Below are 23,712 nucleotides of genomic sequence, written 5' to 3'. Positions count from 1 at the left end.
GTGGAGGTTTTAAACCGAGATGACGGTGCTGTCAAGGCTGTCCCGATTTCTATGGTTCTTCCTCCGCAGCCTCCTACTGATGTGGAGTCCGGAAAGGATCCTGATTCTCTGTAATCCTTTGTCTTTGGTTTTGTGCCCGGCCTGTGGGCTCTTTTTGGATGGTTTAAGTACTTTGAACACCTTTTTGCTATTAGCTACTTGTAGTAACTATTTAGCTTATTATGTGGTGTTTTGTTCGCGTTTTGAGTTTTTGTTCCGCTTTTATGCTTTTTAGTTGTTTTTGGATAACAACTTTTTAGCTAGCGCTTGGAACTTTTGTTTTATCCCTTCCTTTGATTTCGTTTTTTCGCTTGTACTTTTTAGTTGTTTTTGTATAGCAACTTTTTAGTAAGCGTTTTCGAAATCTTGGCTTTCGCCGTTTTAAGGCTTCTTTCTTTGATCCGGGCTTTTTCTCGGACCTCGGGCGTTCGAGTACCTCCCTTTGTTGGGTCCGACTTTGTCGTTGGTCGGCCTTTTAAGTTATTTTTGTAATCTCTTTTTATTTGGCTTTTTGAGCCTTTTCAGAGTTGCTTTATAACTTCTCACATTAATTTGAACCTCGTCGCTTTATCTTTGCCGACCTTGTGTGGTCTCTTGGCAAATGATTTTTTGCGTTTTGTCGAGCATAAATTAATGCGCCTTGGGGGGGTACTTTTCAGGATTTGTTTCATCACGAGACAGAAGAAAAGAAAATAGAAAAGTTTGATTAATATATATAAAAAAGAAAGAACATTTACAGAGTGTTTACCCCTGACTAGGTCGGGTGCCTTACTTGACCGGGTGTCTTCATTAAAAAACCCTTGTAGGGAAAAAGAGTACACCTCGGGTTATCTCTTTCTAGCTGTAGTATCGTCTTAGATTACAGGCGTGCCAGGCCCTGGGCAACTCATTGCCTTCTAGGTCAGATACTTTGTAATAGCCTGTTCCTAAGACTTCTGTTACCTTGTAGGGTCCTTTCCAATTTGCAGCTAGCTTTCCTTCTCCCGACTTTTGTGTTCCGATGTCATTTCGGATTAGAATCAGGTCGTGAATGGAGAAGCTTCGCTTTATTACTTTCTGATTGTATCTGAGGGCCGTTCGCCGTTTTAAGGCTTCTTCTCGGATCCGAGCTCTTTCTCGGACCTCGGGGAGGAGGTCGAGTTCTTCCCTTTGTGCCTGCGGGTTACCTTTTTCGTTGTAGAAGATGGTTCTAGGGGACCCTTCCTCTATTTCGATAGGAATCATTGCCTCCATCCCATAAGCTAGTCGGAATGGCGATTCTCCCGTTGTAGAGTGTGGAGTTGTCCGATATGCCCATAGCACCTGGGGGAGCTCTTCGGCCCATGCCCCTTTGGCCTCTTGGAGTCTCCATTTTAACCCGGCCAAGATGACTTTATTTGCAGCCTCTGCTTGTCTATTGGCTTGTGGGTGCTCGACTGAGGTGAATTGCTGTTTGATTTTTAGTTCGGCCACCATGTTCTGAAAACTTGTGTCCGTGAACTGTGTTCCATTGTCTGTTGTGATGGAGTAGGGGACTCCGAACCTTGTGACAATGTTTTTGTATAGGAATTTGCGACTTTTCTGAGCCGTAATGGTGGCTAAGGGTTCAGCTTCGATCCACTTTGTGAAGTAGTCGACTCCTACTATGAGGTATTTGACTTGCCCCGGTCCTTGGGGGAACGGGCCGAGTAGGTCAAGTCCCCATTTTGCGAAGGGCCATGGTGCGGTGATGCTGATAAGGTCCTCGGGTGGTGCCTTGTGAAAATTGGCGTGTTTTTGGCAGGGGGGCATATTTTCACAAATTCCGTTGCGTCTCTTTGCAAGGTCGGCCAGTAGAACCCGGCTCGGACTATTTTCTTGGATAATGCCCGAGCTCCGAGATGGTTCCCGCACATGCCTCCGTGGACTTCTTCGAGGACGCTCTTTGTTTCTGAGGTCAGGACTCACCTAAGGAGGGGGTTTGAGAATCCTCTTCTGTATAATACGTCGTGAATTAGTGTATAATTCTGGGCGTCTTTCGTGAGTCTTTTAGCTTCCTTTCTTTCGGCGGGGAGAGTTCCCGACTTCAGGTAGTTGAGTATGGGGGTCATCCATCCTTGCTGTTGGTTGGATATATTTAGCGTTTCTTCCTCTCTTAGCACGGAGGGGGATTGTAAGGTTTCCTGGAGGAGACTTCTGTTGTTGCCTCCGGGCTTGGTGCTGGCGAGCTTTGAGAGGGCGTCTGCTCGGACGTTTTGTTCCCGAGGTATGTGCTGGATCTGTATTTCTGAAAAGTGGCGTAATTGTGCCTGTGTTTGGTCCAGGTATTTTTTCATAGTTGGGTCTTTGGCCTGGTAGCTTCCATTTACTTGTGACGTGACGACCTGGGAGTCGCTGAAGATCATAATTCTCTGGGCTCCGACCTCTTCGGCTAGTTTTAGACCTGCTAGTAGGGCCTCGTATTCGGCTTGGTTGTTTGAAGCCTGGAACTCGAATTTTAGGGATAGTTCTATCCGCGTTCCTTGGTCGCTTTCGAGTATAACCCCGGCTCCGCTTCCTGTTTTGTTTGAGGACCCGTCGACATACAGGTTCCATGAGAGTGGGGTTCCAGGGGTCTCAGTGTATTCTGCGATGAAGTCGGCTAGATACTGAGATTTTATGGCAGTCCGGGCTTCATAGTGGAGGTCGAACTCGGACAGTTCTACCGCCCATTGTAGTATTCGTCCTGCCAGGTCTGTTTTTTGCAGGATGTGCCTCATGGGTTGGTTTGTCCGGACTTTGATGGTGTGGGCTTGAAAGTAGGGACGGAGCCTCCGAGCTGTGAATACTAGGGCGTAGGCGAATTTTTCTATCTTCTGATAGTTTAATTCGGCCCCTTGTAGTGCCTTGCTTACAAAGTATATGGGGTGTTGTCCTTGGTCATTTTCTCGTATTAACGCTGAAGCGACTGCTCGATTTCCAACCGAGAGGTATAGTACGAGTTCTTCTCCTTTTAAGGGTCGGGTTAGGATTGGTGGCTGCCCGAGGAATTCCTTGAATTCTTGAAAGGCTTTCTCGCACTCCGGGGTCCATGAGAAGGGTTTCCCTTTCTTCAGGAGTGAGTAGAGAGGTAGTGATTTTATCGCTGATCCTGCCAAGAATCTTGATAGGGCGGCTAGCCTTCCATTCAGTTGTTGTACTTCTTTGACACACGTCGGGCTCTTCATATTGAGTATCGCTTGGCATTTGTCTGGGTTCGCTTCGATGCCCCTTTGAGTCAGCATGAAGCCTAAGAATTTTCCGGCTTCTGCGGCGAAAGTGCACTTTGTCGGGTTAAGTCTCATGTTGTGTTTTCTGAGGGTGCCGAAGACACTGGTGAGGTCGGTCAGCAAGTTTCTATCTTCTTGTGTCTTTACCAGCATGTCGTCGACGTACACCTCCAGTTGTAGTCCGATGTGCTCTGAGAACACTTTGTTCATTAGCCTCTGGTAGGTTGCCCCTGCGTTCTTCAGCCCGAAGGGCATTACTACGTAGCAGTAGTTTGCCCTTGGGGTTATGAACGAGGTCTTTTCTTGGTCGGGTCCGTACATCGGGATTTGATTGTATCCCGAGTATGCGTCCATGAAGGAGAGATATCTGTAGCCTGAGGCTGCGTCTACTAAGGCGTCGATGTTTGGTAATGGATATGGGTCTTTGGGGCAGGCTTTGTTGAGATCCGTGTAATCGACGCACATCCTCCATTTTCCGTTGGGCTTTTTTACTAGTATCACGTTTGCGAGCCATAGGGGGTATTTTGCTTCCCTAATGAACCCTGCTTCTAGCAGTGCTTGTACTTGTTCTTCTATTGCTTGCATGCGCTCGGGTCCGAGCTTCCGGCATCTTTGTTGGACAGGTCTGGATCCCGGGTATACTGATAGCTTATGGCACATCAGTTCGGGGCTTATGCCTGGCATGTCGGAGGCTTTCCAGGCGAAGAGGTCGGAATTCTCCCTTAAGAGGGTTATGAGTTCCTCTTTTAGGCCTGCCTCGAGGTTTGCTCCTATGTTCGTTATTTTTTCAGGTGTGTTCCCAATCTGGACTTTTTCGGTTTCTCCCTCTGGTTGTGGCTGAAGATCTTCTTGGGCTTGAACTCGTCCGAGTTCTATTGTGTTGATCTCTTTTCCTTTTAGGCTCAGGCTTTCGTTGTAGCATCGCCGTGCTAGTTTTTGGTCGCCTTTTAGGGTAGCGATTCCTTTTGCGGTAGGGAACTTCATACAGAGGTGTGGGGTCGAGACTATAGCTGCCAGTCTGTTTAGGGTTGGTCGCCCAATGAGGGCATTGTATGCTGAAGTGACGTCGACTATAATGTAGTCGATGCTTAATGTTTTAGATTGCTCGCCTCTTCCAAAGGTAGTGTGTAGCGAGATGTATCCTAAGGGATGGATCGGGGTGTCCCCTAGCCCAAATAGGTCGGTGGGATAGGCCTTTAGCTCTTTTTCCTCAAGTCCGAGCTTGTCGAAGGCCGTTTTGAACAGGATATCTGCTGAGCTTCCCTGGTCAATCAGGGTTCGATGTAAGTTGGCGTTTGCTAGGATAATGGTGATTACCATTGGATCGTCGTGCCCGGGTATTATCCCTTGAGCATCTTCTCGGGTAAATGAGATAGTAGGTAATTCGGGCAGGGGACTGTCTTCTCGGACGTGATAGACTTCTTTGAGGTGTCTTTTTCGCGAGGATCTGGATGTTCCTCCGCCTGCAAAACCTCCGTTTATCATGTGTACGTGCCTTTCAGGGGTTCGCGGGGTTTGTTCGGCCCGATCTTCGTTATCTCCCCGCCTTCTCTTCCTGGTCTCTTCTCCTTTCTCTGCTACGTATCTGTCGAGTTTTCCTTCTCTGGCTAGCTTTTCTATAACATTTTTTAGGTCGTAGCAGTCGTTAGTAGAATGACCGTAGAGCTTGTGATATTCACAGTATTCGGACCGATCTCTCCCCGCTTTCTTGTGTTTTAGCGGTCGGGGCGGTGGGATCTTTTCGGTGTGGCATACTTCTCTGTAGACGTCTACCAGGGAGAATCGGAGGGGGGTGTAGTTGTGGTACTTCCGTGGCTTGTCCGAGTTGGGTTCTTCTTTCTTCTTCTGTTCCCGATCTCGATCTCGGAGTGGGTAGGTTGATTCTTTCCTAGAAGAGTCTCTTAGCTGGGAGGTTTCCTCCATGTTGATATATTTTTCTGCCCGCTCCTGCACCTCGTATAGGGAAATCGGGTATCGTTTGGATAGGGATTGGCTAAACGGTCCCTCTTTTAGGCCGTTTGCTAGTCCCATGATGGCTGCTTCAGTGGGTAAGTGTTGTATGTCCAGGCAGGCTTTGTTGAATCGCTCCATGTATTCTCGGAGGGTTTCTTGGTTACCTTGTTTGATCCCGAGTAGACTGGGGGCATGTTTTGCCTTGTCCTTTTGAATAGAGAACCTTGTTAGGAATTTTTTGGTTAGGTCTTCGAAGCTGGTGATTGATCTTGGTGGCAGGTTGTCGAACCACCTCATGGCTGACTTGGTGAGAGTGGTGGGGAAGGCTTTGCACCGAATCGCGTCGGAGGCGTCGACTAGGTACATTCTGCTTCTGAAGTTGCTGAGGTGGTGACTTGGATCGGTGGTGCCGTCGTAGAGATCCATATCGGGTGGTTTGAAGTTTCGTGGTACCTTCTCCTTCATGATCTCTTGCGTGAAGGGATCATGGTTGCCTTCGGGGGTGGTGCCGCGCTCTGTCCGGTCTTTCAGGTTGGCCTCTATTTTCCGTAGTTTTTCTTCTAATTCTCTGCGCTTGCGAGCCTCCCTTCTCAGATCTTGTTCAGTTTTTTTCTGCTTCTTTATGTCTTCCTCGAGTTGTTTCAATCGGTTTTGTTGTGCCCGGACTGCTTCTAGAATTTCCGAGCTCTTTTCTTTTTCGGGATTTTTTGGATCTTTGTTTGGGAGTAATGTCTTTGGGCGATTCTGTTTGTTTCCTCCTGGAGTGCGTGGTGATAGAGGGCTGTCCGGTCGTTCTCCGGTGTCAACTTCATCCTCTTGTTCTGATGCAGCGTGGTCATTGTTGAGAGGGTCGTCCGCCATGGTAAAGGGATAACTTCCAGGTCCCCGGCAACGGCGCCAATGTTCCGAGGGTTACCTGAAACGTGTAGCTCGGTCGTCTGGTGAGGCCCGAGGTGGGGGTTCAGGGACCCGAGCTTGATGTGCGGAGTGGTTGGTAGTTGTACCTGCAATGACACTCCGATGCTTAAGTTAGCATGAGTCCAAGCAGATATGTGTAGAATGTGGAATGAATCTCATACCTGGGTGCTCCAGTGTATTTATAGTAGTTGGCCGTGATCTTCCCTGGATAAGATATTCTTATCTTATCTTATCTTTTGGGAGTTTTATCTCTATCTTTGTGGAACCGCCTTTTCTAGGCCCTTTCGGCCTTTAGGTTTTGGGCTGCGTTCCTTTTGATGGGCCTTCCTTTGCTTCATTGTCCGAGGTCCGACCTTTAGGCGTGGGCCTTAGGACGAGGTCGGACCTTTTATGGATTTGCCGAGTTGGAGGAGCCCGGTCAGGGTATGAACAGCAATTATTTCTATCTAACCTAACATACAAAGTTTCAATTCTAACTAGCTACAAACAACTAACAGTAGCTAACAGAAATGAAAAATTAAAAACAAGCAGAGTTGGAGCAGGAACCTGGGAGCGGGGAAGAACTGAAAAATGGAAAAGGGAATTGGAGTTAGAACGAAAGCAACAGAGTCAGCGATTCACGCCGCTGTGGACGGTGGCGGTGGAGATGGCGGGGCGGCGGCTGTGGCGGCGTTCGGAAGAGTGAGAGACTGAGTACAAGGGAAGTTGGCTATGATGAGAGAAGGAAAGCGAAGAGGTGTTGGTTGGTGGTGAGAGAGAGGGGGAGACTGGCCGTGTGATGGTGGTGGCCGGCGAAGGTTCACGGCGGCGGGTGGTTGTCCGAAAGGAGAAAGTGAAGGGAGAGGTTTGAGGATGGTGACAGGGGAAAGAAGGAGGATGATAGGGGAAGGTAGAGGGGTGGGTGGCGACGGCGGCGCCGCTGTTAGCGGCAGAGGTTGAAGGTTGCAGAAGAAGAAAATGGTGAGGGAGAGGAAGAGAGAGTGCGCGACTGCGCAATGCTCGCCGCGCATTAGGGTTATCCCTTTTTTGAATCGACGCGAGCGCGCACCTTGCGCGTCCGCGTACATTGATGAAACTAGGTACCTACGCGTGCGCGTACAGCGTGCTCAGGCGTGGATGGGGAATCTTCATAGGGGCGCGTACGCGGCAAGTGCGCGTCCGCGTACATCGAGTTGGGCTGGAGGCTTAGAGTGGGCTCAGCGTGCACCCAATTCTCTGGACAAAGGCCTGGAATGACGGCATCAGCTAGGGCGCGTACGCGGCAAGTGCGCGTCCGCGTGTATTAGTAGCGTATCATAAGGCGCGCAAGCGCGGTGCGTGCGCTCGTGATGAGCGGATAATTTATACGCTTTTTGGCATTATTTTTAGTATGTTTTTAGTATGATCTAGTTAGTTTTTAGTATATTTTTATTAGTTTTTAATTAAAATTCACTTTTCTGGACTTTACTATGAGTTTGTGTGTTTTTCTGTGATTTCAGGTATTTTCTGATTGAAATTGAGGGTCCTGAGCAAAAATCTGATTCAGAGACTGAAAAGGACTGCAGATGCTGTTGGATTCTGACCTCCCTGCACTCGAAGTGGATTTTCTGGAGCTACAGAAGCCCAATTGGCGCGCTCTCAATGGCATTGGAAAGTAGACATCCTGGGATTTCCAGCAATGTATAATAGTTCATACTTTGCCCGAGATTTGATGGCCCAAACCGGCTTGGCAAATCAGCCTCAGAATTTCCAGCGTTTAACGCTGGAACTGGCATAAAACTTGGAGTTAAACGCCCAAACTGGCATGAAAGCTGGCGTTTAACTCCAGAAAAGGTCTCTACACATGAAAGCTTCAATGCTCAGCCCAAGCACACACCAAGTGGGCCCGGAAGTGGATTTTTCTGTCATTTACTCATTTCTGTAAACCTTAGGTTACTAGTTTACTATTAATAGGATCTTTTGACATTGTATCAGTACCTCATGACACTTTACACGTTTCTTTGTGTACCTTCCACGGCATGAGTCTCTAAACCCTATGGTTGGGGGTGAGGAGCTCTGCTGTGTCTTGATGGATTAATGTAATTACTATTGTTTCTTATTCAATCATGCTTGCTTCCATTCTAAGATATCACTTGCTCTTAACCCGGATGAATGTGATGATCCGTGACACTCATCATATTCTCAACTATGAACGTGTGCCTGACAACCACCTCCGTTCTACTTTAGATTGAGTAGATATCTCTTGGATTCTTTAATCAGAATCTTCGTGGTATAAGCTAGAACTGATGGCGGCATTCAAGAGAATCCGGAAGGTCTAAACCTTGTCTGTGGTATTCTGAGTAGGATTCAATGATTGAATGACTGTGACGAGCTTCAAACTCCTGAAGGCGGGGCGTTAGTGACAGACGCAAAAGAATCATTGGATTCTATTCCGGCCTGATTGAGAACTGACAGATGGATAGCCGTGCCGTGACAGGGTGCGTTGAACATTTCCACTGAGAGGATGGGAGGTAGCCACTGACAATGGTGAAACCCTACATACAGCTTGCCATGGAAGGAGCCTTGCGTGTTTGATGAAGAAGACAGTAGGAAAGCAGAGATTCAGAAGATGGAGCATCTCCAAAACCTCAACCTATTCTCCATTACTGCATAACAAGTACTTATTTCATGATCTTTTGCTTTTCACAATCAATCCTGATAATTTCTGATATCCTGACTAAGATTTACAAGATAACCATAGCTTGCTTCAAGCCGACAATCTCCGTGGGATCGACCCTTACTCACGTAAGGTATTACTTGGACGACCCAGTGCACTTGCTGGTTAGTTGTGCGGGGTTGCAAAAGTGTGATTGCAATTTCTTGCACCAAGTTTTTGGCGCCGTTGCCGGGGATTGTTCAAGTTTTGACAACTGACGGCTTATCTTGTTGCTTAGATTAGAACTGTTTTGTTTTTATTGGTTTAGAGTCTTTTAGTTGAGTCTAGTTTCATATTTTAAGTTTGGTGTCAATTGCATGCTTTTGCTTTTCTTTTAATTTTCGATTTTGCATGTCCTGAATCCCTTTTTGATCCATAAAAGTTCTAAGTTTGGTGTCCTCTTTGTGTTTTTCTCTTAAAAATTTTCGAAAAAATTGTGTTTGATTTTCTAAAAATTTTAAGTTTGGTGTCATTTTGTTGTTTTTCTCTTTCCTCTTTTCAAAAATCAAATCTTTTTCATAAAAATTTTTCAATCATATCTTTCTAATTGCTAATCTTAAAATCTTTTTAATTAACTACTTGATTCAGTTTTCAATTTGCTTTGATCTTATCTTCTTTCAATTTTTGAATTTTTTTATTTTATTTTATTTTCCTTTTATTTTTATTTTATTTTTCGGTTAATTCAAAAAAAAAAACAAAATTTATCTATTGGCAATCCATATCATTTCCCTTTATCCATTATGGACCTAAGTGGGATTGATCAGTCCAGAAGGACTCTGGGGTCATATGCTAACCCCATTACAGCTGCATATGGGAGTAGCATCTGCACGCCTCCCATTAAAGCAAGCAGCTTTGAGCTAAATCCTCAACTCATTATCATAGTGCAGCAAAATTGCCAGTATTCTGATCTTCCTCAGGAAGAGCCTACTGAGTTTCTGGCACAGTTCTTACAAATTGCTGACACAGTACATGATAAAGAGGTAGATCAGGATGTCTACAGACTATTACTGTTTCCATTTGCTGTAAAAGATCAAGCTAAAAGGTGGTTAAATAACTAACCTACAGCAAGCATAAAGACATGGAAACAGTTATCAGACAAATTCCTGAATCACTTTTACCCTCCAAGGAGGATGACACAGCTAAGGCTGGACATCCAAGGCTTTAAACAAGAGGATAATGAATCCCTTTATAATGCCTGGGAGAGGTATAGAGGTATGCTAAGAAAATGCCCCTCTGAAATGTTTTCAGAGTGGGTACAGTTAGACATCTTCTACTATGGGCTTACAGAAAAAGCTCAGATGTCTTTAGACCACTCAGCTGGTGGATCTATACACATGAGAAAGACAATTGAAGAGGCTCAAGAGCTTATAGACACTGTTGCTAGAAACCAATATTTGTATTCTAGCAATGAGTTCTCTCTAAAGGAGGAAATCATGACAGTAGTCACTGATCCTAATCCTCAAGAACAGATGATTGAGCTTAATCAACAATTGCTCTTGATGACAGAACAGTTGGCAGAATTTAAAGAAATGCTCCATGAAACTAAAGTTGCTAACAAGAACATAGAACTGCAGTTGAATCAAGCAAAACAGCAAATATCTAAACAGATAACAGAGGAATGTCAAGCAGTTCAACTGAGGAGTGGGAAGACACTGAATAACACTGCTCAAAAGAGCAAAAAGCCAAACAAGGAACAATTGACAGAGGATAACCAAGCCACTGTTCAAATTCCCTCTGAGGACAGTAAGAGCCCAGAGAGGAAAGTTATTGGCGTTCAAATGCCAGAAAGGGAAGGAAAGCTGGCGTTAAACGCCCATTCCTTGCCCAGTTCTGGCGTTCAAACGCCAGAAAAGGGGGAAAAGTTGGCGTTAAACGCCCATTTTCCACCCAATCCTGGCGTTCAGACGCCAAGGGAGGATCAGACACCTGAGAGTGCTGACAGTAATCCCTCTAACAAGGCTTCTTCAACCACTTCTGTAAGGAATAAACCTGCAGCATCTAAGGTTGAAGAATATAAAGCCAAGATGCCTTATCCTCAAAAACTCCGCCAAGCGGAACAAGATAAGCAATTTGCCCGCTTTGCAGACTATCTAAGGACTCTTGAAATAAAGATTCCGTTTGCAGAGGCACTTGAGCAAATACCTTCTTATGCTAAATTCATGAAAGAGATCTTAAGTCATAAGAAGGATTGGAGAGAAACTGAAAAAGTGTTTCTCACTGAAGAATGCAGTGCAGTCATACTGAAAAGCTTACCAGAAAAGCTTCAAAATCCAGGAAGCTTTATGATACCATGCACATTAGAAGGAGCTTGCACCAAGACAGACCTATGTGATCTTGGAGCAAGCATCAATCTAATACCTGCATCCACTATCAGAAAGCTTGGGTTGACTGGAGAAGTCAAACCAACCCGAATATGCCTCCAACTTGCTGATGGTTCCATTAAACACCCATCAGGCATAATAGAGGACATGATTGTCAAGGTTGGTCCATTCGCCTTTCCAACTGACTTTGTGGTGCTGGAAATGGAGGAGCACAAGAGTGCAACTCTCATTCTAGGAAGACCTTTCCTAGCAACTGGACGAACTCTCATTGATGTACAAAAAGGGGAAGTAACCCTGAGAGTCAATAAGGATGAGTTCAAGTTGAATGCTGTAAAAGCTATGCAGCATCCAGACACACCAAATGACTGCATGGGCGCTGACATTATTGACTCTCTGGTAGAAGAGATCAATATGACTGAAAGCCTAGAATCTGAGCTTGAGGACATCTTCAAGGATGCTCAACCTGATCAAGAAGAATCAGTGGAAACAAGGGAATTTTCGAAAATTCCTCAGGAGGAGGATAAGCCTCCCAAACCTGAACTCAAACCACTACCACCATCCCTGAAATATGCATTTCTGGGAGGGGGTGAAACTTTTTCAGTGATTATAAGCTCTGCTTTAAATCCACAGGAAGAGGAAGCACTGATTCAAGTGCTAAGAACACACAAGACAGCTCTTGGGTGGTCCATAAGTGATCTTAAGGGCATTAGCCCAGCTAGATGCATGCACAAGATCCTGTTAGAGGATAATGCCAAACCAGTGGTCCAACCACAAAGGAGGCTAAATCCAGCCATGAAGGAGGTGGTGCAGAAAGAGGTCACTAAATTACTAGAGGCTGGGATTATTTATCCTATTTCTGATAGCCCCTGGGTGAGCCCTGTCCAAGTCGTTCCCAAAAAGGGAGGCATGACAGTGGTTCATAATGAAAAAAATGAACTGGTTCCTACAAGAACAGTCACAGGGTGGCGTATGTGTATTGACTATAGAAGGCTCAATACAGCCACCAGAAAGGATCATTTTCCTTTACCATTCATAGACCAAATGCTAGAAAGACTAGCTGGTCATGATTATTACTGCTTTTTGGATGGCTATTCAGGCTACAACCAAATTGCAGTAGATCCTCAGGACCAAGAGAAAACAGCATTTACTTGCCCTTCTGGCGTGTTTGCCTACAGGAGGATGCCTTTTGGTCTGTGCAATGCACCTGCAACCTTTCAGAGGTGCATGCTCTCTATCTTTTCAGATATGGTAGAGAAGTTTTTGGAAGTCTTCATGGATGACTTCTCAGTATATGGAGACTCATTCAGCTCCTGTCTTAATCACCTAGCACTTGTCCTGAAAAGGTGCCAAGAGACTAACCTGATTTTAAACTGGGAGAAATGTCACTTTATGGTGACTGAAGGAATTGTCCTTGGGCACAAAATTTCAAGCAGGGGGATAGAGGTGGATAAGGCAAAGGTAGAGGTAATTGAAAAATTACCACCACCTGCCAATGTTAAGGCAATTGGAAGCTTTCTGGGGCATGCAGGATTCTACAGAAGGTTTATAAATGATTTTTCGAAAATTGCAAAACCTTTGAGTAACCTGCTAGCTGCTGACACACCATTTGTGTTTGACACACAGTGTCTGCAGGCATTTGAGACCCTGAAAGCTAAGCTGGTCACAGCACCAGTCATCTCTGCACCAGATTGGACATTGCCATTTGAATTAATGTGTGATGCCAGTGACCATGCCATTAGTGCAGTGTTGGGACAGAGGCATAACAAGCTTCTGCACGTCATTTACTATGCCAGCCGTGTTCTAAATGACGCACAGAAGAACTACACAACCACAGAAAAAGAGTTACTTACAGTGGTCTATGCCATTGACAAGTTTAGATCCTATCTAGTGGGATCTAAAGTAGTTGTGTACACTGACCATGCTGCTCTTAAATACTTACTCACAAAGCAGGATTCAAAACCCAGGCTTATAAGATGGGTGTTGCTTCTGCATGAGTTTGATATAGAAATAAGAGACAGAAAAGGGACAGAGAACCAAGTAGCTGATCATCTATCCCGAATAGAACCAGTAGCTGGGACGTCCCTCCCTTCTACTGAGATCTCTGAGACTTTTCCAGATGAGCAACTCTTTGCCATTCAGGAAGCTCCATGGTTTGCAGATATTGCAAACTACAAAGCTGTGAGGTTCATACCCCAAGAGTACAGCAGAGTGCAAAGAAAGAAATTAATTTCAGATGCCAAGTACTACCTATGGGATGAGCCATATCTCTTTAAGAGATGTGCAGACGGAATGATCCGCAGATGTGTACCCAGAGAAGAAGCACAAAGGATCCTATGGCATTGCCATGGATCACAGTATGGAGGACATTTTGGAAGTGAGCGAACAGCCACTAAAGTCCTCCAATGTGGCTTCTACTGGCCTACTCTCTATAAAGACTCCCGAGAGTTTGTGCGTAACTGTGACAGTTGCCAAAGAGCTGGTAACTTGCCTCACGGATTTGCCATGCCTCAACAAGGGATACTAGAGATAGAATTGTTTGATGTATGGGGAATTGACTTCATGGGTCCATTCCCACCATCATACTCAAACACTTACATTCTGGTGGCAGTGGACTATGTATCTAAGTGGGTAGAAGCAATTGCTACACCCACTAATGATACTAAGACCGTGCTGAAATTCCTCCAGAAACACATCTTCAGCAGGTTTGGTGTTCCCAGAGTACTAATCCGTGACGGGGGCACTCATTTCTGCAATAGACAGCTATACTCTGCTATGGTTAGATATGGAATTAGCCACAAAGTGGCAACTCCGTATCATCCACAGACAAATGGGCAAGCTGAAGTCTCTAACAGAGAGCTAAAAAGAATCCTGGAACGGACTGTGATAGCCCGAAGAAAGGATTGGGCAAAGAGCTTGGATGATGCTCTGTGGGCATACAGAACAGCATTCAAGACTCCTATAGGAACCTCTCCATACCAACTGGTGTATGGGAAGGCCTGTCATTTGCCCGTGGAACTGGAACATAAAGCCTACTGGGCAACCAGATTCCTAAACATGGATGCTCAGTTAGCTGGTGAAAAAAGATTACTCCAGCTAAACGAGCTAGAAAAGTTCAGACTCAATGCCTTTGAAAATGCAAAAATTTATAAGGAAAAGGCAAAGAAATGGCATGACAAGAAGTTGTCAACCAGAGTCTTTGAGCCAGGACAAAAAGTTCTGCTCTTCAACTCTAGGCTTAGATTGTTTCCAGGAAAACTCAAATCCCGGTGGAGGGGTCCGTATGTGATTACAGGAGTGTCACCATATGGATATGTTGAGCTTCAAGATATTGATTCTGATAAAAAGTTCATTGTTAATGGACAGAGAATCAAGCATTATCTTGAAAGCAATTTTGAGCAGGAATGCTCAAAACTGAGACTTGAGTGATTCTCAGTAAAAGTCCAGCTAAAGACAGTAAAGAAGCGCTTGCTGGGAGGCAACCCAGTCATTAGGAGGTTATATGATTTGTTTTTACAGAGGCAAGTATCAAAAATGAAGGAATTCACAGAGTTACAGAAGGATTCAGCTCAAAAAGCAGAGAAAAAGAGCTTACTGGCGAAAAAATGCCAGTAAGGGGCATTTTGGGCGTTAAACGCCAGAATGGGCACCATTCTGGGTGTTTAACGCCAGTAAAGGTGCCATTTTGGGCGTTAAACGCCAGAATGGGCACCATTCTGGGCGTTTAACGCCGGGTGTGCAGCATCCTGGGCGTTTAGAAAAATGCCCAGTGATAAAGGAATTCTGGCGTTTAACGCCAGCCAGGGCACCTGGCTGGGCGTTAAACGCCCAAAAGGGGCAACAAAATGGGCGTTAAACGCCAGAATGGGTGCCATTCTGGGCGTTTAACGCCAGAAAGGTGGGGGGACCCAATTTTGTTTTCAAACCAAATTTTTTCAAACTTTCCTTTTCTTACCCATACTTTTCTACAAAATCACACTTCAACCATTCATCATTCATTTTCAAATCTTCAAAAATCAAACCATTCTTCAAATCTATTTCAAATCAATCCCAAATCTCATTCAAAAACTCACCCTTTTCTCAATTCCTCTCCATATCTTCTCAAATCTCTTTTCAATTTTTTTTCGAAATCTCCTCCCCCCCTTATAAAAAGGTTCGGCCTCACCATTCCCCCACACCATTCGAATTTGCTCTTCTCCTCTCTCTCCTCCTTCCTTTCTTTTTCTTGAGGACAAGCAAACCTCTAAGTTTGGTGTGCTTTTCCGTGATCACTAAAGCCAAGATTCATCAAGATCATGGCTCCTAAGGGAAAACAAACCAATTTAAGAGGAAAGAAAGAGAATAATCCAAAGAATCTGTGGAATCAAGAGAAGTTCTTAACCAAAGAACATGAAAACCATTATCACAAGATAATGGGTCTGAGGTCAGTGATCCCGGAAGTAAAATTTGATCTGAAAGAAGATGAATATCCGGGGATCCAAGAGCAAATTCGAAACAGAGGATGGGAAGTTCTAACCAATCCTGAGATAAAGGTTGGAAGGAACATGGTTAAGGAATTATACTCAAATCTGTAGTTAACAGATAAGCAGAGAATGACTGGAACTGCTTACCATACCTACAGAACCATGGTCAGAGGGAAAGTTATGTACTTCCATCTGGACAAAATAAGAGAAATCTTCAAACTGCCTCAACTGCAAGATGATCCTGAATCCTTAGTAGGATGGTGAGAGCAGATAAAGGGTTGGATCAAGTTCTAGAGGACATATGCCTCCCTGGAACTAAGTGGATAACCAATTCTAAGGGTGTCCCAAACCAACTCAAGAGGGAGACCTCAAACCAATTGCAAGAGGTTGGCTAGACTTTATTGGGCGTTCCATATGCCCACTAGCAACCGTTCTGAGGTCACTATCAAGAGAGCAGTGATGATTCATTGCATTATGCTTGGAAAAGAAGTGGAGGTTCATCATGTGATTGCTTGTGAGATCTACACAATTGCAAATAAGAATTCCACTGAAGCCAAACTAGCTTACCCAAGCTTAATCTCCTTGCTCTGTAAAGAGGCTGGGGTAAAGATGGGAGTAGATGAGTTCATACCCATTGAACATCCAATCACCAAGAAGTCAATGGAAGGACAAATGCAAGACAACTCTATCAAGAGGAGGGCGCAGGAGTTCCCCCCTGAATTCCCTGAAATTGGCTACTGGGCCAGCCTAGAAGCATCTATCACCAAGCTGCAAGAGACTATGGAGCAACTAAAGGAAGAACAGCAGAATCAGAACTGCATGCTCTGCAAATTGCTGAAGGAACAAGAGAAGCAGGGGCGTGAACTCCAAGAGATGAAACGCCAAAAGCTCTCCTCTCACGTTGAGGGAGCATCCACTTCTCAAAATCAAGGTTGTTGAGTTCTAACTCTGTGAAAACCTCTATCATTAGGAGCCTAATTTTTTTCGTTTTTTTTTGTTTTGTTTTGTTTTCTATTTTTTTAGTCTCATCTTATATCTATTTTTGAGTCTTGTTCTTAATTCATAATTAATAAAATTTATAAAATTTATGCCTTAAAGCTATGAATGTCCTATGAATCCATCACCTCTCTTAAATAAAAAAATGCTTTAATCACAAAAGAACAAGAAGTACAGGATTTCGAATTCATCTTTAAAACTAGCTTAATTAGTTTGATGTGTGGTGACAATACTTTTTGTTTTCTGAATGTATGCTTAAACAGTGCATATGTCTTTTGAATTTGTTGTTCATGATTGGTTGGCTCTTGAAAGAATGATGAAAAAGGAGACATGTTACTGAGGATCTGAAAAATCATAAAAATGATTCTTGAAGCAAGAAAAAGCAGTGAATACAAAAAAAAAAACGAAAAAAAAGAAAAAGAAAGAAATAAAGTTGTGATCCAAGGCAAAAAGAGCGTGCTTAAGAACCCTGGACACCTCTAATTGGGGACTTTAGCAAAGCTGAGTCACAATCTGAAAAGGTTCACCCAATCATGTGTCTGTGGCAATTATGTTCAAGAATCATCATACTTAACTAGGAGAATCAATAACACTATCTGGATTCTGAGTTCCTAAAGAAGTCAATCATTCTGAATTTCAAAGGATAAAGTGAGATGCCAAAACTGTTCAGAGGCAAAAAGCTACTAGTCCCGCTCATCTAATTTGGAGCTAAGTTTCATTGATAATTTGGAGTCTATAGTATATTGTCTTCTTTTTATTCTATTTTGATTTTCAGTTGCTTGGGGACAAGCAACAATTTAAGTTTGGTGTTGTGATGAGCGGATAATTTATACGCTTTTTGGCATTATTTTTAGTATGTTTTTAGTATGATCTAGTTAGTTTTTAGTATATTTTTATTAGTTTTTAATTAAAATTCACTTTTCTGGACTTTACTATGAGTTTGTGTGTTTTTCTGTGATTTCAGGTATTTTCTGACTGAAATTGAGGGTCCTGAGCAAAAATCTGATTCAGAGACTGAAAAGGACTGCAGATGCTGTTGGATTCTGACCTCCCTGCACTCGAAGTGGATTTTCTGGAGCTACAGAAGCCCAATTTTCGCGCTCTCAATGGCATTGGAAAGTAGACATCCTGGGCTTTCCAGCAATGTATAATAGTCCATACTTTGTCCGAGATTTGATGGCCCAAACAGGCTTGGCAAATCAGCCTCAGAATTTCCAGCGTTTAACGCTGGAACTGGCATAAAACTTGGAGTTAAACGCCCAAACTGGCATGAAAGCTGGCGTTTAACTCCAGAAAAGGTCTCTACACCTGAAAGCTTCAATGCTCAGCCCAAGCACACCCAAGTGGGCCCGGAAGTGGATTTTTCTGTCATTTACTCATTCTGTAAACCTTAGGTTACTAGTTTACTATTAATAGGATCTTTTGACATTGTATCAGTACCTCATGACACTTTACACGTTTCTTTGTGTACCTTCCACGGCATGAGTCTCTAAACCCCATGGTTGGGGTGAGGAGCTCTGCTGTGTCTTGATGGATTAATGCAATTACTACTGTTTCTTATTCAATCATGCTTGCTTCCATTCTAAGATATCACTTGCTCTTAACCCGGAAATGTGATGATCCGTGACACTCATCATATTCTCAACTATGAACGTGTGCCTGACACCACCCTCCGTTCTACTTTAGATTGAGTAGATATCTCTTGGATTCTTTAATCAGAATCTTCGTGGTATAAGCTAGAACTGATGGCGGCATTTAAGAATCCGGAAGGTCTAAACCTTGTTTGTGGTATTCTGAGTAGGATTCAATGATTGAATGACTGTGACGAGCTTCAAACTCTGAAGGCGGGGCGTTAGTGACAGACGCAAAAGAATCATTGGATTCTTTCCGGCCTGATTGAGAACCGACAGATGGATAGCCGTGCCGTGACGGTGCGTTGAACATTTCCACTGAGAGGATGGGGTAGCCACTGACAACGGTGAAACCCTACATACAGCTTGCCATGGAAGGAGCCTTGCGTGTTTGATGAAGAAGACAGTAGGAAAATAGAGATTCAGAAGATGGAGCATCTCCAAAACCTCAACCTATTCTCCATTACTGCATAACAAGTACTTATTTCATGATCTTTTGCTTTTCACAATCAATCCTGATAATTTCTGATATCCTGACTAAGATTTACAAGATAACCATAGCTTGCTTCAAGCCGACAATCTCCGTGGGATCGACCCTTACTCACGTAAGGTATTACTTGGACGACCCAGTGCACTTGCTGGTTACTTGTGCGGGGTTGCAAAAGTGTGATTGCAATTTCTTGCACCAAGTTTTTGGCGCCGTTGCCGGGGATTGTTCGAGTTTGGACAACTGACGGCTTATCTTGTTGCTTAGATTAAGACTGTTTTGTTTTTATTGGTTTAGAGTCTTTTAGTTGAGTTTGAGTCTTTTAGTTGAGTTTAGTTTCATATTTTAAGTTTGGTGTCAATTGCATGCTTTTGCTTTTCTTTTAATTTTCGATTTTGCATGTCCTTAATCCCTTTTTGATCCGTAAAAGTTCTAAGTTTGGTGTCTTTTGTGTTTTCTCTTAAAATTTTCGAAAAAATTGTGTTTGATTTTCTAAAAATTTTAAGTTTGGTGTCATTTTGTTGTTTTTCTCTTTCCTCTTTTCAAAAATCAAATCTTTTTCATAAAAATTTTTCAATCATATCTTTCTAATTGCTAATCTCAAAATCTTTTTAATTAACTACTTGATTCAGTTTTCAATTTGCTTTGATCTTATCTTCTTTCAATTTTCGAATTTTTTTATTTTATTTTATTTTCCTTTTGTTTTTATTTTATTTTTCGGTTAATTCAAAAAAAAAAAAACAAAATTTATCTATTGGCAATCCATATCATTTCCCTTTATCCATTATGGACCTAAGTGGGATTGATCAGTCCAGAAGGACTCTGGGGTCATATGCTAACCACATTACAGCTGCATATGGGAGTAGCATCTGCACGCCTCCCATCAAAGCAAGCAGCTTTGAGCTAAATCCTCAACTCATTATCATAGTGCAGCAAAATTGCCAGTATTCCGGTCTTCCTCAGGAAGAGCCTACTGATTTCTGGCACAGTTCTTACAAATTGCTGACACAGTACATGATAAAGAGGTAGATCAGGATGTCTACGACTATTACTGTTTCCATTTGCTGTAAAAGATCAAGCTAAAAGGTGGTTAAATAACCAACCTACAGCAAGCATAAAGACATGGAAACAGTTATCAGACAAATTCCTAAATTACTTTTACCCTCCAAGGAGGATGACACAGCTAAGGCTGGACATCCAAGGCTTTAAACAAGAGGACAATGAATCCCTTTATAATGCCTGGGAGAGGTATAGAGGTATGCTAAGAAAATGCCCCTCTGAAATGTTTTCAGAGTGGGTACAGTTAGACATCTTCTACTATGGGCTTACAGAAAAAGCTCAGATGTCTTTAGACCACTCAGCTGGTGGATCTATACACATGAGAAAGACAATTGAAGAGGCTCAAGAGCTTATAGACACTGTTGCTAGAAACCAATATTTGTATTCTAGCAATGAGTTCTCCCTAAAGGAGGAAATTATGACAGTAGTCACTGATCCTAATCCTCAAGAACAGATGATTGAGCTTAATCAACAATTGCTCCTGATGACAGAACAGTTGGCAGAATTTAAAGAAATGCTCCATAAAACTAAAGTTGCTAACAAGAACATAGAACTGCAGTTGAATCAAGCAAAACAGCAAATATCTAAACAGATAACAGAGGAATGTCAAGCAGTTCAACTGAGGAGTGGGAAGACACTGAATAACACTGCTCAAAAGAGCAAAAAGCCAAACAAGGAACAATTGACAGAGGATAACCAAGCCACTGTTCAAATTCCCTCTGAGGACAGTAAGAGCCCAGAGAGGAAAGTTATTGGCGTTCAAACGCCAGAAAGGGAAGGAAAGATGGCGTTAAATGCCCATTCCTTGCCCAGTTCTGGCGTTCAAACGCCAGAAAAGGGGGAAAAGTTGGCGTTAAACGCCCATTTTCCACCCAATCCTGGCGTTCAGACGCCAAGGGAGGATCAGACACCTGAGAGTGCTGATAGTAATCCCTCTAACAAGGCTTTTTCAACCACTTCTGTAAGGAATAAACCTGCAGCATCTAAGGTTGAAGAATATAAAGCCAAGATGCCTTATCCTCAAAAACTCCGCCAAGCGGAACAGGATAAGCAATTTGCCCGCTTTGCAGACTATCTAAGGATTCTTGAAATAAAGATTCCGTTTGCAGAGGCACTTGAGCAAATACCTTCTTATGCTAAATTCATGAAAGAAATCTTAAGTCATAAGAAGGATTGGAGAGAAACTGAAAAAGTGTTTCTCACTGAAGAATGCAGTGCAGTCATACTGAAAAGCTTACCAGAAAAGCTTCAAGATCCAGGAAGCTTTATGATACGATGCACATTAGAAGGAGCTTGCACCAAGACAGCCCTATGATCTTGGAGCAAGCATCAATCTAATACCTGCATCCACTATCAGAAAGCTTGGGTTGACTGGAGAAGTCAAACCAACCCGGATATGCCTCCAACTTGCTGATGGCTCCATTAAACACCCATCAGGCATAATAGAGGACATGATTGTCAAGGTTGGTCCATTCGCCTTTCCAACTGACTTTGTGGTGCTGGAAATGGAGGAGCACAAGAGTGCAACTCTCATTCTAGGAAGACCTTTCCTAGCAACTGGACGAACTCTCATTGATGTACAAAAAGGGGAAGTAACCCTGAGAGTCAATGAGGATGAGTTCAAGTTGAATGCTGTAAAAGCTATGCAGCATCCAGACACACCAAATGACTGCATGGGCGCTGACATTATTGACTCTCTGGTAGAAGAGATCAATATGACTGAAAGCCTAGAATCTGAGCTTGAGGACATCTTCAAGGATGCTCAACCCGATCAAGAAGAATCAGTGGAAAAAAGGGAATTTTCGAAAATTCCTCAGGAGGAGGATAAGCCTCCCAAACCTGAACTCAAACCACTACCACCATCCCTGAAATATGCATTTCTGGGATGGGGTGAAACTTTTCCAGTGATTATAAGCTCTGCTTTAAATCCACAGGAAGAGGAAGCACTGATTCAAGTGCTAAGAACACACAAGACAGCTCTTGGGTGGTCCATAAGTGATCTTAAGGGCATTAGCCCAGCTAGATGCATGCACAAGATCCTGTTGGAGGATAATGCCAAACCAGTGGTCCAACCACAAAGGAGGCTAAATCCAGCCATGAAGGAGGTGGTCAGAAAGAGGTCACTAATTACTAGAGGCTGGGATTATTTATCCTATTTCTGATAGCCCCTGGGTGAGCCCTGTCCAAGTCGTTCCCAAAAAGGGAGGCATGATAGTGGTTCATAATGAAAAAAATGAACTGGTTCCTACAAGAACAGTCACAGGGTGGCGTATGTGTATTGACTATAGAAGGCTCAATACAGCCACCAGAAAGGATCATTTTCCTTTACCATTCATAGACCAAATGCTAGAAAGACTAGCTGGTCATGATTATTACTGCTTTTTGATGGCTATTCAGGCTACAACCAATTGCAGTAGATCCTCAGGACCAAGAGAAAACAGCATTTACTTGCCCTTCTGGCGTCTTTGCCTATAGGAGGATGCCTTTTGGTCTGTGCAATGCACCTGCAACCTTTCAGAGGTGCATGCTCTCTATCTTTTCAGATATGGTAGAGAAGTTTTTGGAAGTCTTCATGGATGACTTCTCAGTATATGGACTCATTCAGCTCCTGTCTTAATCACCTAGCACTTGTCCTGAAAAGGTGCCAAGAGACTAACTGATTTTAAACTGGGAAAATGTCACTTTATGGTGACTGAAGGAATTGTCCTGGGCACAAAATTTCAAGCAGAGGGATAGAGGTGGATAAGGCAAGGTAGAGGTAATTGAAAAATTACCACCACCTGCCAATGTTAAGGCAATCAGAAGCTTTCTGGGGCATGCAGGATTCTACAGAAGGTTTATAAAGGATTTTTCGAAAATTGCAAAACCTTTGAGTAACCTGCTAGCTGCTGACACACCATTTGTGTTTGACACACAGTGTCTGCAGGCATTTGAGACCCTGAAAGCTAAGCTGGTCACAGCACCAGTCATCTCTACACCAGATTGGACATTGCCATTTGAATTAATGTGTGATGCCAGTGACCATGCCATTGGTGCAGTGTTGGGACAGAGGCATAACAAGCTTCTGCACGTCATTTACTATGCCAGCCGTGTTCTAAATGACGCACAGAAGAACTACACAACCACAGAAAAAGAGTTACTTACAGTGGTCTATGCCATTGACAAGTTTAGATCTTATCTAGTGGGATCTAAAGTAGTTGTGTACACTGACCATGCTGCTCTTAAATACTTACTCACAAAGCAGGATTCAAAACCCAGGCTTATAAGATGGGTGTTGCTTCTGCATGAGTTTGATATAGATATAAGAGACAGAAAAGGGACAGAGAACCAAGTAGCTGATCATCTGTCCCGAATAGAACCAGTAGCTGGGACGTCCCTCCCTTCTACTGAGATCTCTAAGATTTTTCCAGATGAGCAACTCTTTGCCATTCAGGAAGCTCCATGGTTTGCAGATATTGCAAACTACAAAGCTGTGAGGTTCATACCCCAGGAGTACAGCAGAGTGCAAAGAAAGAAATTAATTTCAGATGCCAAGTACTACCTATGGGATGAGCCATATCTCTTTAAGAGATGTGCAGACGGAATGATCCGCAGATGTGTACCCAAAGAAGAAGCACAAAGGATCCTATGGCATTGCCATGGATCACAGTGTGGAGGACATTTTGGAAGTGAGCGAACAGCCACTAAAGTCCTCCAATGTGGCTTCTACTGGCCTACTCTCTATAAAGACTCCCGAGAGTTTGTGCGTAACTGTGACAGTTGCCAAAGAGCTGGTAACTTGCCTCACGGATTTGCCATGCCTCAACAAGGGATACTAGAGATAGAATTGTTTGATGTATGGGGAATTGACTTCATGGGTCCATTCCCACCATCATACTCAAACACTTACATTCTGGTGGCAGTGGACTATGTATCTAAGTGGGTAGAAGCAATTGCTACACCTACTAATGATACTAAGACCGTGCTGA

The 23,712-nt window shown here is 43.5% G+C and overlaps 1 protein-coding gene across 1 annotated transcript; it reads right to left on the bottom strand.

Annotated features, from left to right (window-relative positions):
• Nucleotides 1-6,733: 6,733 nt before the first annotated feature.
• On the bottom strand, nt 6,734-7,126 carry LOC130962918 (proline-rich receptor-like protein kinase PERK2). Its single transcript, XM_057889074.1, has one exon. The coding sequence runs from the start codon at nt 7,124-7,126 to the stop codon at nt 6,734-6,736; it is 393 nt and encodes a 130-aa protein (XP_057745057.1).
• Between the last annotated feature and the right edge of the window lie 16,586 nt (nt 7,127-23,712).

Source organism: Arachis stenosperma, chromosome 2, assembly GCF_014773155.1.
Source record: "Arachis stenosperma cultivar V10309 chromosome 2, arast.V10309.gnm1.PFL2, whole genome shotgun sequence".
Lineage (NCBI taxonomy): Eukaryota > Viridiplantae > Streptophyta > Magnoliopsida > Fabales > Fabaceae > Arachis > Arachis stenosperma.
The sequence above is the reverse complement of the archived record's forward strand: the minus strand, read 5'-3'. Positions and strand labels throughout refer to the sequence as shown.

What these genes read in the sequence shown, in the direction of transcription:
- LOC130962918 (XM_057889074.1), bottom strand. Translation starts at nt 7,126, where the DNA reads ATGCGCGGCGAGCATTGCGCAGTCGCGCACTCTCTCTTCCTCTCCCTC.